General features: G+C 41.9%; 1 protein-coding gene across 1 annotated transcript in view; it reads right to left on the bottom strand.

Annotated features, from left to right (window-relative positions):
• The window catches only part of LOC139608506 (heparan sulfate glucosamine 3-O-sulfotransferase 3A1-like), a 30,309-nt gene extending 14,787 nt beyond the window's left edge, over positions 1 to 15,522 (bottom strand). The window contains exon 1 of the mRNA XM_071462348.1: positions 13,819 to 15,522. Coding sequence (XP_071318449.1) covers positions 13,819 to 14,342 — 524 coding nt within the window. The 5' untranslated portion in view covers positions 14,343 to 15,522. The remainder of the gene's footprint in view (positions 1 to 13,818) is intronic.
• Positions 15,523 to 16,246: the final 724 nt, after the last annotated feature.

The raw sequence follows: 16,246 nt of genomic DNA, 5'->3' as shown, positions 1-16,246 counted from the left end.
GGTTCTGCAACAAGATAGTGATCCCTCACTGGCTTCCCACCTATGAACTCCTGTCAACCCACTGTCACATACATCTGAGAAAATTCTCACAATTGAGAAGCTGTAACTCGGCATTATTTAGTATTTTGCTTGAAAAATGATTTTAATGGTAAATTAACTTGCAGAATTGATCTGATCAAGTCATCTTACCATGTTTTTGTTCTATCGATTTGTTTGTCTAAATCAAAGAGTCTGAGCTAGCTGTTTTTATTTTTTCAATGGCAGAAATGCCTTTATTTTGATAGTGTGATAGTATAAAGGCAGACAGGAAACTCGGGTAGAGAGGGGGGTTGTGACATGTGACAAAGATTCCCAACCAGAATTGAACTGGGAATGTCATGGTTATATGATATGCATTTGGTCTTAAACCACTCCACCACCAGGACGCCCCACACATCATTCAAGTTTTTGTTTCACACATACTGATATCAAAAATAAACTAACGATCCTTACCAGCACTAGGATTTCAACCATATTTCTCAGTCTTAATCGTGAGTGATAGGGAAAATGAGAGAGAAACTATGATCTGTAGTAACGGTTCTAAGCCTGCTGCCAGATGAACTGGTTATTCTGCAGAACTCATGCTTCGTTTTAATACTTCACCTCCAGTGCTGAAATGGTTAAGCCTCGGAGCTGAGCTAGAAGACCTGACTAAAAAAGGCTCTTACACTTGAACAGCTATAGATTAACAGTTATCTCCGTGAGGGATGTTGCACTTCATTCTTTTACGAGCAGGTCTGCGGTGTATTTATGCACGGCATTACAGAGGCGAGGCCTGTGGAGCTGCTTTTCCCTATCGTTCCAATAACGAATGTTCTAATTCTCGCCATGGCTCGTGTGATTACTAAGCCGCAACCCGATCTCATGTGAGCAGGTGATTGCATGTAGGCAGTTCCCTGGTACACTGTCATGGATATGGCAAATGAGGTGTTCAAGGGGGAGGGGACACAGGCTTAATGATTCATGTTATCAATCAGAGGGGTTATTTTTCAATATTTCACGTTGATGTAATTGTCCCAAAAGCACATTAACATTGAGGGAGTACTCCATAGAGAGATAATGGCGGGATATTTGCGATGTTATTGAGTCAAACTCTGCCAGGCTTGAATGACGGATGTGCCTTACATACAAAGAGGGGCTGTGGCATGAATAAATACGATCCGTCCAAATCACAATTAGAAAACAAATAAATAGAGTGTAAAGACAATGATGAGGAGGGGCTGGGTGTGCACGATCCTTCAAGAGAACACATTTACGGAGAAAAGAAGCAAACCAAAACGAAATGCATATTAATGCCATTCATATTCATGACAGTCGAATGGAGGCTATTATGAACCACTTTCAATCACATTTGCATTTACATTATGGGCCTTTAATGCAATAGTAAACCTACAAGATAAATGGTGGTGAAGCAAAAGTGTTGCAAACAACTACTGAGTTTAACACAGTCCTTTATGAGGGTGAAGACCTGTTTATGTGTATAATGTATCACAAAGTGCGTCTGCGAAATATGTTGAGTGCAAACATATGTTTGTGATGGTATGTCTGCTTGAGTGTGTCTGCGTGTGCATGTTTGCTCTAAAGGGCCATTTTTGTTGTAAAGTGCATCCAAGAGTTCATCAGGGAGAACTAGAACTGCACAGAGTGGCACTCATTTGCCAGAAGTAAAAGCTTTGTGGGTGAGGGGGAAATCCCTCCTGCTGGATTTACGCCTTGCCAGAACCGACCCTGTTTAAAAGCCAGTTGGATGCAAGAAAAGAGACATGAAACATAAGAGCAAAAACAGGGCGGTGAAAAAGAATATTCACTGCTGCTGCTGCTGCTGCTGCTGCTGAGTGGAAAATAATATGATGTAACAAATGGTATGTCAGAAACAGACCTGCCCACGACAGCCGCTGAGTTTGCGCATGCATTTGTGCCTGTGTGTGCATGCGTATATGTGTGTGTGTGTGTTTTGGCCTCTCCATTAGTGCTCACATAACATTTGGCGGTGCAAACAAAGCGCAGAATCATCAATGAGGGCCACTACAGCTGAGGTGATAGTGGGGTGAACCCTTGACAATATGAGCCTAATTACACCCAGTTGTCTCAGAAGGGCCATAAATCAATGCTTGTAGTGAATCCTAAACAACAAAATCAATACAGTTGCGTCTCAATGGCCATAATGAGAATCTGGTTGAAGGTAAGGATTTTAAATCAGCCACATATTGGCTCATTCCAGTGAGCTAAGGCTCAGTAAGGTGTGAAACACATGTTAAATTACAGTATGATGATTAAAACAAAGCAGGCGTTCTCACATGAGGCAGTTTAATCAAAGTAAAATAGCAAAACAGCTTCAATATAATTAACAGAGCAATAAATAATTGTTCTTCTTGCTACTGTCGATTGTGATAGAGAGTGGTTATTAATGACTGTGGTACAAGGACTGAGCCAGACAGAGTCAATGTGAAGAGAAGCATGACTCCAAATGTGTAGGAACAACATGTAAACCAGTGGGGGCCCTGAACTCTCATTTGTGTTAATCAAACTTCTCTAAATTGTTTGTATAATGAAATTATGGCTGTCAGGGAGGCCTGGGGGACATCAATTAAGCAGATAAGCAAATGAAAATAAATCACTTTTTATCAAATGCGTGGCCGCCCGCCCGTGTGTCCGGTAAACACAGGAAAAACAGGAAGTGATGCTGTTCAGCGATTTGAGGGTCCATAAATCCCGGTGACAAGCAATCAGGATCGCTGCTGTGCTCGCGGAGCTCTGGGAAACAGCGGGAGGAAAGCAGAAACATTACTTCCTCTTCTTTTCAAAGGTTACTTTTATTTGTCAGATCTGATTTGTCAACATTGTTTTCGTTGATGAAATTAACACTGCGACAATACCACAAATTAAAAAAAAACCAAACATTAACATTTCTGCATTCGAATGGGTCTACATAATTAAAGTATTACTAAGTCAGGCATATTCTGTATGTGCAGCAGCTGAAAAGACAAAAGAAAATAATAATGAAGCACTACATGAATATGCTGGAAACACAATCTTGTGGTCAAATATGTACACTGGGTGAAGGGACAGTGGGCTGTGTGAGTGCCGCATGGGAAAGCCACAATGAGGCAAGGCAGTGCTGTTAATGGATGTGATCACAGCTTCCTGGTGAATAATGCAGCCCTGCTAATTGACTGGATTAATAATTGATGGGGCTGCGTTCCAGGAGCTGGCGGAGGGAGCTGCACTGGATAAAGCACATACGGTTCAATCGTCTTGTTAGAGAAGACTTTGAATATTATACCTTGTACCAGCTTCCTCCCCTCTATTGATGATGGGACTGCGAGGGGAGGATGTAACTGTGCGTGAATCGAAGATGTCAGAATAAACAATCGCCCTGACAACATAATGATATAATGAGCCCCAGCCCCGCCACATGTTTGACGGTTAAAACGACTTGGGCTCACGTCAAGTCCCACAGGCTCCGCAATGTTGATACACCCTACGCCCTCCAGACTGACCGAGGCTGCCCCAGAACAAGCCAGCTGCATAAATAAAAACGGCTGAAATAATGCAGGAATGAAACATAAGGGATTGATACAACAGGGTCAGTCTTTTACAAATGCTTGGCATCGGATCTGGAGCTTGGTGATCCAGCTCAAAATCAGTGAATGTTTTTCACAAGTTGATGAGAAAGAAATGGATGTGGCAAAAGAATAATGGAGCGTAAAAACTAAATAGATTTTACTGTAAACTTGATTTATCTGCAGTTCTCGGGATGTCCAGTTGCCAAAGAATGCATAAAACCAGCTCATAAAAAAGTCCTGTCCTCTTGTCTCCACAGGTCAACACCTTCAAACCACTGTTGTGCTCTTACAGGAAACAATGGGATCAATAGCTCAGGGTGTGTTCAAAGGATTTCTGACAATCCAAAAGCATTTGTTCTAGAGTTTAATAGGAGCAGGACACAAGAGAACAGAAGAACAATGACCTGGTCTGATCATTGAAGCCAGTAAAGAATACACCTGTGTGTGTCTGACGAAAGGCAACGCAGAAAGGCACAATGTGAAGATGAAAATTTGGAAATACGTCACAAGACGTGCACCTTCACAGCCAGAAGCTTCACCCTTAAAGGAATAGTTTCACATATCGCAAATTAGGTTAATTTGCTTACTTGCTATACCATTCTCATGTCTGTTAAATGTGAAGCTACAGCCAGGAGCCTGCTAGCTTAGCTTAGCTTTGCTTCGCATAAAGATTGGGAGCACAGAGAAACTGCTAGTCTTACCAAAGGTAACAAATTCCACCTACCAGCTCCTCCTAAACTCACTAATTGACAAATCATATCTTGTTTGTTTACCGTACAAAAGATGAAATCGTCAAGCACATAACCCTGTTTAAAACCACAAATTTATTTATTTCTGTGTATAAAACAGATCAGTGTTAACTGGTGAGATTTAGAACGGCTGGGTGGCAGATATTGTTACCTTTAGACAGAGACAGGGTAGCTGTTTTTCAGTCTTTATGCTAAGCTAAGACAGATAACCAGCAGCTATCTGTAGCTTCACATTTAATTGGCATGTGTGTCTGTCTATGTATTGGTATGGATCCTCTGCTCTAACACTAACAAGAAAATAAAAATAGGCATTTTTCACAGAAAGTAGGACTCTTCTGATGAATGGATATTTTCTTCACAGTTGATTGCATAACTTTATTGCGTGAATGTGTCTATTGAAAGCCAGTGAAAAGCTCCTCCTAGATTTTGCATCCATAATTTCCCTGCCATAGTTCATCTCATACTTCTCTCATGCTGGTCCCAAATCTGTTCTCTGCTCCTCTTATTAACATGCAAATCCTCATCTTTAGTAGAAAGGATAATAGTGAAAAAGGAGAAGCCCCTTTGTGCAACTCCAGAGCACTGAGGATGTTCCTTCCTACTTCTATTAGCGAGACATGCTCCTGTGACAGCAATCTCCCTCCTGTCTAATGTACAGTCAGACCTAGTTACAGTAGCAATTACTAGTGTTCAGGTTAAGATTAATTGAATTACTGGGTGGCTTCCTTGCACTCCTCTGTGGGCATATCAATCACGGCCTCTGCGCTACACAGACCCTTTATCACCCTCTTCCATCTTTATGTAAAAAGACGCAGACTGCGCTGTTGCACTCCATCTATCAATAAACGGGTCCGGGGATGGCAAACTCATTTTCTAACACATTCCTCTCTTTAATCAAGCAGCCTGACATTTGGGGGGTAGTTAGTAAAAGCTGTACGCCATCTTTTCTCCAAATGAATAAAATGATAGTGGAAATTAAAAATAGAGCAGCTGGGGTTGTAATGACCGACTTTATGAAAAAGGAAATAAAGGAAAATCTGCATGTTGTGTACCCTCATTGAATATTTGTGATACTTTGAGAAGAGAAATCCTGCGGTTGTGGTGCTGTGAATGGCTCTTTTATGCTACACAACCTTTCTTATTAGAAATACAACAGACTTTGTGTAAAGCATTTGTTTGAACAGCTGGATTTCAACTTGAGGAACCAGGTAGCTTTTGAAAACCGCACATGCAGTGGATCTGCAGAGCTTCTGTTTGAATAAAATAGCTCTCAAGGCAGATTAAATGCCACTCTGTCATTCACTCTCCATTCACCACCTCCATTATTAGCTGTTTTAAAAAATTGTGCAGGATTTCTGGTCACGGTTTACAGTGCTGCCAAATCCTAATCTTCAGCATGTTTTATTTCACTCGTCACCACCATGCAACTCTTTGTTCAGCATCTAGCAGGAATACACAGAATACACTGGATGTAGAAGTGCTGAAAGCTCCAAAACAACATCTGAAGGAAATAATGTGTTGGCCTCTTTGTAAGCCATGCCAAAAAAATGCCAATCCCTCATTTCAGATGGACTCCAAGAGCCACACACACACACACTTGTGCCTGAAGCTTAGCTACAGTATAATTCTGTGTTTTGCATGGAGACAGAGGTTGGGCAGTCAAATAGAGGTTGTGCCTGAGGTGCCGTCTGGCAGAGCCTCTGCCCATGTCTGCAGGGTGGACCCTGCCAGGGCAACTGGCACTGGCCATGCCCCAATGGAGCAACAGAAAAAGCATGTTTGGTGCCATCCTATCACCACACAGGCAGCTGCAGATAGCACACATGGCAAGTGTGTCAGAGTCCATGCCTTTAAGCACACAGGCAGAAAGGAAAACAATTCCATGTTTGGCCAGTAAGCCGAAAAAAAGACCCTTGAAAAGAATGAAATACTTTACCGCTAAGTGAATGGAAGTAAAAAGCTGGAAAGACAGACCTCCAACTTCCTTGAGTAGTAAACACTTAAACGTTTTTTAATTTTACAGGGACTTGAAAATACAGGATGTAGATATATGCCAGAAAAAAATAAATATGGGGTAAAAGTATTTTAAAGAAAACACTACAGTTGGAACGGAAAATGGAGTACCCAAGAGGAGAGGGCTTCCTTCTTTTTATTGGTTCCCAGGCTTTCCATAGCTCTGGTTCTCCCTCTCTTTCTGTCTGTCTCTGTCTTTTTCTAGCCGGTGGAAAATATGGAGGGCTCCCTGTCCTGTGATAAAGCTGTTGCCTGTGAGATGGGAAGGAGAGATCCATCACGCTGAGGCGTTGGTTTACCCTGCCAATCTGCACCACTGAGGGCTGTAACACATACATGCTCCATCCATGCATCATTTACCAAGCCCTTCTGTGCCCAAATAACATGGGTTTGGCTGCATGTTTCTGAAATCCTAAAGCACTCTGGCAAATCCTCTGAAAGTCTTGATATGCTTGAATTCTGGAGGTTGTTTTGCGGTTTGTTTAGTTCGCTTCTACGAAGAACGCCGAAACAGTCTGGTCTAAAGCCCCTTGACTCTTCAGTGCCAAATGATAGGGTTACAGTCTGTCTTTGTTTGTGGAAGGATAACACTTAACTTCCATCAACCTTGGACTGCCAAGAAGAAAAAAATGAAACATATCAGAACAGAAATATAGTATGAGGAAGGAAGAATATTGCAAACATGATTCTTCCTTTTTTTTTCATTTCAGTCATACTGCTTGTAAAGTGCCCGAAGGCAACAACTGCTGTGATATTAGAAAACATTACCTGGCAGGTTTCCAAGAAGTTCAAGGAAAATATATCACTGACGTTCATGAGCATTATTTGAAAACCACAAAAGTGGTAAAACTCTTCAGGTATACCGCCTGCAAATAAAGCACTGACCTGCTGAGGTAAAACTCGACATCTTGAAAAGGTCAAATATCTCAACTTCAGAAACGATTAAGTGATAGAAATGATTACAGAGCACTGTAGCTTTACACAGCGATGTATTTTTGTACAGTCAAGACAATAAAAAAGTGACCTCAAGTGCTCGTTTTGAAATATGAATCCCAGAATAAATGCTTCATAATGCAAGGGCTAATACCTCATAAAAGGACCAACAGCTGCTGAGCTGAACAGGCCTGAGATACGACGAGGTCAAACAGGTTGCTGACTAGTGTACACAGAAACCCAAAAGTGAATAAACAACTGAATCCTAGAAACAATGTAACCTGATCTTAATGTTACAGTACCATCTGTTGGCATTGTGAACTCTGAGGGTGGCACATTCTGCGCCACCCCGCTAGGTGACCCTTCCGACCGTGATCAATCACACTCCCTTTCTGCACATGTTCATCAAAGCTGCTGGAGATCCTGATCCCTGACACCTGAAAAATCTGCACCGCAGTAACCACCGAGCTTCCTTCATCTCGCTCGGTTGCAAGGAGACAACAAACAGCTCTTATTTTAGGTGTGTCAGGTGAACGCATCAGGTGTGAGCATCTGGTGGAGATCCAGGTGGTGTCTACAGAGCACCCTGCACCTGCTGCCTGTCCTCACCCACCCATCGGGGGGCAGATTCCCAGGATGCCAGAGGGCAGCTGCTGACAGGCACTACTTTGGATAGTTCCCTCGCTTCTATCTATCTTCCCTGCATGGGGCCTCCTAGGGTCAGCTGCTAAGGGCATGCAAAGATGTCAGTGGGGGTGGCGGAGGTCAAGGAGTTGGCGAGGAGGGGGGGGGCTACAGTCGTTGGTGGGGTTACATGCCTTCAGCAGGAGGTGAGCGTCCTGGTTTTACAATTATACCCCACGATAATCACTTTCACAATCCTGAGGCAGCTCAGAGCTCATGCTCAGGAGGTCTCTGGTGATCACGTTACGTCTGCTGTTTGTGCGCCCTCTACAACCCCACCCCTGACCCCTCCACCTCTGCCAGCTCTCGCCACTCCACCTGCCTTCCACAAACCTGTCCCTATGTTGTAGTGGTGCTCCTAAAAAACAGTGCCACCTAATTTTGTAGAAATGTGGTTAAAAAGTTTTTTGCTTTTTAGCAAAATTTTATGAGTGGGGCTGACGAGACAAAAATGATTTATGGTGGAAAGGACTTAAACTTGAAGGTTTTACATACTGGAAAGCTCCTCCCTGTAAGAAAACATCTAAAAACCTTTTAAAATAATAAATAATAAAACATGTCAAACTACATTAGAAAATTACCATCCAAAGCCATTTCAAAGGACCTTTAAGTATAGTTCATTAGCGCTTAGTATTTTCCAATGAAAAACAGGATAAATCAAACAGGGGATCAATCAGGGGAAATTGGTTAAATCCGTTTTTAAAATCTTGACTGTGCTGTGGAGAAATGCTAAAACGAGTAGCTCCTTTTAAAGCCTCTATAAAGAGACCACGGAGATGCATTTTTAAGCTTTTGCACAGACAGATAATCAATGCCAGAAAAAAAAAAACATTGAAGGATGTTCCTCATGCTTTTGGATAATATGGTTACATAAATCCAGATAGGCAAGTAGTTTAGAGTTGGTGTATATAGACTAGTGCAAAGGGAACGGGTGGTGAGGACCAAAACTATTTTCAACTGACTGTCTCTATTTAAAACTCTGAGGAACATGTCATTCCTGTATTCCTGGCTGGGTTACATGCAAGGGCAGCAACGAGCACCAAAAGTACACTGGAGGTGCTTACAGTTTGTATGCTGACATAAATACAGACTTATAGTACACACACACACACACACACACACACACACACACACACACACACATATAAACACATACTGTTAAATTTGGCCTCATGTTCCAGCTGGTGTCCGGTTTTGTCATGACCACCTGGTGCAGATACACAATAAACATGTACACACACGTCAGAACTAGTTTTGTATGTTGTGCACTTTCCAAAGTATTTGTGAATTGGTTTAATTATAGGAATTATATGGTTCAGAGATATACAGAATTGTCTGAGAGACTGTGACTTTAACTTTATAATCCTGTAAGACACACAACCGAAGGGGTTGTCAGAATTTTATTTTTTTTTCACTATTAAACATCAAGCCTCTCCCATTGAGAGTTACGTCATGCTTTCCACTGGTTTCCTCTCCGCACTCAGAGTGACACGCAGAGAACACAGCCAGAGTTTAAACTCTGCCACCCAATTAAACACAGCCAACACGAGCGAAACATTGGAAATCAGCCTCATTGCAAATGCTGGGAATTTACCGGCTTTTCACAATCTGCACTTGACAAATGTGATTTTATTTTATTCTTTAAATTTCTGTTGGGTCAACAAACCCAACCGAGAAGCCTAATGTCGGGAAATGCTAATCACAAATGAAAAAAAAAAAAAGGGGGGCATTCATGGAATTTAAACAGAGACAGGGCCCATATTATTATTCCACACATTTACATCTGTGTCTTGTATTGTATCTGAAAACACACAGAAAATCTTGGATTTGCTCTGTGTATATCCACATCTGAATCCGTCTTGCCACACTGTTCGGCATGGAAATATAGATCAGGCTACACGGCGCTGCTGGTTTTCTGACACAAGTCCCCACTGGGTCACTGCTTTTATGATTAAGACCCATTTTTTATTACCATTACAGAAGATCGTTTCAAATGAGGCCAGTTTTATGAACAGGGAAACCCCTAATTTAATGTGATACCTCAGTTTTCCTAGCTGAGCACACTCTTTTCATAACACTTTCTCATGGTTTTAAATATTATTATATGAAGGAAAACTTTAGAGGAGAACCTGAAGTGGATACACTAACTGATCAACTTTACACAAAAGATTTTCAGACACATAAGCTGCCATACACCTGTTAATCTCCTGTATATTTATAAGCCCTTGTCTGTTATAGCCCGGTCTGAGCAGACTAAAGAAAAAGAAAAAATGTGTGTATTGCTGCACTGACCAGGGTTGTGTTTCTTTGTATCGATATAAATATGTGTGTGACGGAATTTGTGACGCATTGTCCACGCACGTTTTTTTGAAGGGTAATTAACCCATTAAGGGATCTGATGAAGCCTGATCCACCCGGTCTGCAGACATCAAACAGGAATTTGCGGCGGCTGGGTCTAGACAGGTGAAAGCTTGGCGTTCAGTAACCCAAGTAGGCCGAAAACATAATAGTGACTACTCTATGGTGTGGACCTCTGCTTTAGTTTACAGTGTTTGTGCTTGACCTCCTTGTTCACTCTGAGTGTCCATTTCCACAACAAAAGCCTAACAGGTTGTGTGTGATTATACAGATACACCGCTGAGAAATGTGTAGTGAAATGTAACACTGACTGACACTGGGCAATCGGGCCGGGTGTTGGTTTCCTGTTTAACAAAAGGCCTGAATTTATCAAGAGTACACAACTGGGACTTGTGGAATATGGCTCTTCACAAAGAAAATGCATGAAAAGATATAAATATGTTATATTCAAATAGCTAAAAATATGTTTTTGTCTTAAGTAAATTTGCAAAACTGACTACATTTCCCTTCAGTCGAGGTACGGTCAACATCTTTGGATATGCTAACTGGGAACACCCAAAAAAAGAAACTCATTGAAATGTAAAAAATAAATAGATGAAGGTTTTACCAAGATCTAAATAAATGCAGATGGTGAGACAGAACTTTACACAACTATTCAGATTTTTTTTGGAAACTTAAAAGTGAAGTTATAAGTTCAAAGCTACTAATGTTTCAAGCTCTGACAGCCGTGCTGTCAAAACGGCAACTTTTATCCTTCTCCATAAATTACAGAATTTTGCATCATGGCTGAGGGTGTGCGACTGACTTTTTAGGGCAGTTGATGGAAATTCCCATAATAAGCCAGACAAGTATAATTCAGGGAAAGGCTGGAAAAGGAGGCTGGAGATGTTGCCACGTCACATTAAGAGCTTAGAGGTGCTAAAATATGTTCTACACATTCCCATAGGGACAGAGACGAGTGATTCATGCTGAGGACACACATCAGCCTCGACAATAAACAAAGGGTCTCCTGAGACGGAAGCTTCTATGTTTGAAGTATTCACTATTGCTAATGAAAGGAATTGCATAATTCAAGCAAATTGGACACAGTGATTAGTCACAGAAAATCTGGCCTTGTTTTGTACAAACACCAGCAGATCTGTCTTTTTTTTTTTTTTTTTTTTTTTTTTAATTTTATGGGACAGTATTATAGAGTGTTCAACATGTACAGGAAATGTGTGGAGCTGCTTCTTAGTATTTGGGAACTTGTTCCTCAACCTCCACATATTAGTTTGTCATGTTTCATGTGGCTCAGAGATTCTGATATTGTGACGATTTTGACAAGGGGCTGCTTCCGTTTAGCAACGCAATCACGCTGATTTCCTGGTTTTCACAAGCACTTTTGAAGTGCACAATAACACCTCTACATGACCCCGAGCCAACAACTTCAAATGAACACGACTCGATCAACAGCTTCCACGAAAACACAAAAAGCTATCAACAGGAAGACTCGCAGATGTTGTCGAGGAGAACTGACGAGATGAACTCCTGCAGAGTGGGCCGCGCTGTTTTAACAGTTATTTATTCCTCTTTTCAATTCAAAGGTCCTTCTGTTTTAAATGGACAGCATTAAGGGGAACCGGCACTGAGGTCTGTCCTTGGAGGCACGGTCCAAATTCCAGAGAATCTTGGCAACTCCTCGGGATAGATGGGACCCTCATGGATATAAACCCCCACAATGGATGAATAGGTAAACAGAAGGGTGTGAAAGAGTGATGGCGAAAAGAGAATGTTCACTCTCAGAGAGGCACAAAGAGGGAGGTGTGTGAGTGGGAGATGGGCGAGAGCCAGAGTGTTTGGGGGAAGAGAGGGGGTGAGTCAGAAGGGTCTGAAGGGAGTTGTCGGTGAGCGAGAGTAAAAGTTTTGTCTCCAGGCTTTTAGTGGGTGCTGTGTGTAGTGTTAACTCAATCAAAAGGTGAATTATACCTCCTGAGACACTCAGGTAACCTTTCATTATGGCCCTAATCCTTCTTAATAACAGAGCTGCAATGTCGGCAATGCCCCATTAGACAGAGAACCACTGAGAGAGAGAGCCATTATTCCCTACAGGCCTGTGGAAATGTGAACACACAACACTCACTCACACACTCGCGGTGACAGATGAAATCAATCACAAATTCGACTTGAGCGAGGAAAATGCAGCGCACTCCTCCATGAGGACACGGAGAATTTGAAGGAGAGTAAATGTGTGTTTATGTGCGGACAGAGTTTTTCTGGAGTTTCACTTTTGTCAGCAAAAACTCAACCTGATTCTATAAAAGCAAATTCAGAGTAAAACTGCCTCCTCAGAATAAACAGTTAACAAGGCTGTGAACTTTTTCTCCCCCATAAAAGTTATTTTAAAAAAACACACCTTTTGAAGCAGTAAAAGATTTGACTTAATTACAATTTCATTACAATTGACTCTTAATTCTATAAACACTGTTGGAAATCCACACTGTTGTAATTTACATTAACATGTCCCTGTTTAAACTCCTGTTAACAAAGTGCTTTGTACTTTCTTAATAGTCGGCCCATCTAAGCATTAAGTTGAGCTCCAGTATGACTTCCTGAAACGTGCAGGAAAAAGATGTTTGCAGATTTGCAGCAGGACAAATGCACATAAACTATGTTAATAATCAAATTATTAATTTAGGTCTTAGTTTGATGAAACACATGAGTGAAATAAAATGCATTAAATATTACAAAAAACTTGAAAAGGTTATGTAAGAAGTGAAGATTTATGTTTAGTGAAAAAGTAGGCTACTTATCACAGACCTTACAGTGTTTTTAAGTCTTAAACGTGAAATGAAATTTAAAAAAAAAAATAAGAAAAGCTGCACAAAAAGTGTCTAAAGTTTCACAAGCAGATGTAGTTTATGAGGCATTAATTCTTCCAATGAGAAAATGTAATTTGCAACTTGTTTAAAATATCAAATACTCTGATTCATCCTCATCTTATTTCTCAGACTAATCAAGCTGTAAACCGAGATTCCTCCATGGCCCTGACCACAGCAACTTAAAGGCAGTCAACCCTAAAATGTGCATCAAAATGAGCAGCCTGATAACATCTAATGAAAGCAGGCCTAATGTGGCGTAATAAATCAACAGGCTGTCCACAGTGATTCTTCCAGCAGCAATTAGGCTACTTCTATAAAAGTTGAGATGTTAAATAAAGATTCCTGGCTTGTGCAGACTAGTCTCTATCAGTGATGTAGTAGCTGGCAAAGTGAAAAGTTGGAAAAACAACAATCTATCATCATGGCAATTTAATGACTAATAACAATATACTGAAGTGAAGCCTGGATTTTAAGAGGGGCATTAATTAATGTGTATGTAATACCTATTTCCACAGTAACCCCAGTTTGATAATATGAATCTGAATTGATGTAAAAAAAAAAAAAAAAAAGGATGTTGGTTGACTCTGAGTTTATATCATCAGTTACTTAAATGTTCACCTGTACCACTCCAGTCCGTTCTCGTAGTTGCGGTCGAAGAAGTGCGGCTCCGCTCCCACGGCCCTGATGTCCGGATGAACCCGGAGAAACTCCAGCAGAGCCCGGGTCCCTCCTTTCTTCACCCCGATGATGAGAGCCTGGGGCAGCTTCTTGCTCCCCTCCCCGAGCGGACTGAGTTTACCTGCGAACCTCGGCGACACTTTCCTGGAAGCGACTAAATCCAGAGGCGGCAAGATCAGAGACTCCTCGGGCAGCTCCAAAACCCGGCCCCCGTAGCCCCCCAGCTCAGAGCCGGAGGTCCACTCGTACACCAGCCTCTTAGTCCGCAGCGACCTCAGGTCCTCTAACAGCCCGGCAGCCCGGCCGGAGGAGGCTCTGACCGGGGAGGGCGAGGTGGTGCTGCAGCGCTCGGCGAGGCAGTGCAGCAGGAAGAGAGAGGTGAGGAGGCAGCAGAGCATGACCGCCGCTTTCCTAAAGATGCCGCGGGATGGGGGGTCCAGTTTACTGATGCGGCTAAAAGCCATACCGGTCCCTGGGTGGTCGGTGCAGGAGCCACAGCCATGCTAGGCACACATTGTTGAGTCCTCTTGCCATGAAGAAACCGAAGAGTGAGACTTCATCCACGGTGTGCTGTGGAAAACACCTCTGGCTCCACCAAAAAAAAAAAAAAAAAAAAAAAAAAAAAAAAAAAGCCAAATGGTACCTGCTGCGCACAGGTGAGAAAGAGCAAAGCCCCCAGAATAAAAGCGCACAGGTGCCTGTTAACAGCGTCCAGCGATGGATGCTCTCAGGTAATAAAGTCTCTTCTTGCCGGGCTCTGCTCAGGATGCTGCCACTCGCCCTGATGTACCAGCCACACGTGTATAGAGTTGTAAACTTGTCTGGCATGTCAGGTTGCTTGACGGGCACCTCTCTGGCCAATGAGATGATGAGAGAAGCAGACAGGAGCCAATGATTTTCCAGGTAGGCGGGTACGCTGGCACAGCCCATCTCAGCCAAACGGAGGAAATCTTCATTTACAAAATAAGGTTGTAGTTAAATAATGTAGGAAGAAACATTACACTCACATTTGCAGACTTGCCAAATACAGGCACAGACACATATTTCAATACATTTTATTTATTTATTTCTTCAATCCTTTATTTAAATAGTAGCCTATTTTCCTTGAGATTTTCAACCAAGACCTGTGCACAAGAATCAACATATTCATTATAGTCACAAACAAACGCACTAAAAATTCACAACAAACACAGATTACAATACATAAAAGTTGCCTGTACTTTGAAATGCTTGAACTCTCGCATAACATCAAACAGACACACACACAAACTGTACAGACAAATAGAATCTGCTGTCATGCTTGCAGGGGTAATTTTAGAGATGTTTGTTTAGTGCACTGTCCTCAAAATTTTCCACTGTCGCAGCATGTTTTGAGACGCCAGAATTATTCCTCAGATCTTCTCAACACTCGCAAGACCATTTTCCGCCACCGAGAGCGGGCGCACGCAGCTAAAGTCAGGCCACCAAAGAAGATGGCCTCCACCATGAACTCTGTTTTTATGACACATAGAAGGACAAAAAAAGTGAAATAATGATAACGGGGCACATTATTTCTTTACAAGTGAACAAGAACAGAACCAAATGTTTCACATCTGCTCCTGCCTCTTTGGGTATTAGCATGAGAATATGCAGGCAGTGCTTCAATGCTGCACAGCTCACTGCTCGAGAAAGAGGATGGAGACCTCAACACTGGGCTGTATTGCCAGTGCCAGATGTCCCCCCGTGTTGTCGAGACAATACAAGGGGGTGTCCCGCATTTAACAAATCACACCCCATGTCTTTTCTCTGTCTCCCTGACACTGGAGAGATGCTCAACCCCCTCAAACAACTGTGACGACACCCACCATTCCCTCACACAGGTCAAATGGCTTCACACTCCGTCTTATTATGCTGATAAATAAAAAGTCATGACAAAATAAATGCTGAAAATTTCTAGACTTACTGTTAGCACACTTTATTTATTTATTTATGTCTTTACACAGTTATGGTAATAGCATAACATTTCCCAAACAGTCAGTCTGGACCCGGTAAAAAGAGGTAACAAGAGAAACCTGAGGGGTCAGACATGATTAACATGAGAGAGAGAATGCAACATACACTCCAAATCGTGTTTTTCTCTGACTTGTCCTGGCTTATGATTTTTTTTACATTTTTTTTTTTTGTGAAGTAGTGTTTATTTTTACAGAGAGGTGGAAGAAGTACTTGTATCCTTTACTGTAGTAAAAGTTGTAACATCACAGTTACAAGTAAAAGCCCTGTATTCAAACTCTCACCAGTGAAATGAATCAAGGTTGTCATGATACAGACTTGTAATCCAAGTAATGGTGGAGGTAGTACTTAGATTATACACTATGCTAAACTAAAAGTA

The sequence above is a fragment of the Trachinotus anak genome, unplaced genomic scaffold, assembly GCF_046630095.1.
Source record: "Trachinotus anak isolate AG129_WGS33_773 ecotype Australia unplaced genomic scaffold, CSIRO_AGI_Tana_v1 ptg000025l, whole genome shotgun sequence".
Classification (NCBI taxonomy): Eukaryota; Metazoa; Chordata; class Actinopteri; order Carangiformes; family Carangidae; genus Trachinotus; species Trachinotus anak.
The sequence above is the reverse complement of the archived record's forward strand: the minus strand, read 5'-3'. Positions and strand labels throughout refer to the sequence as shown.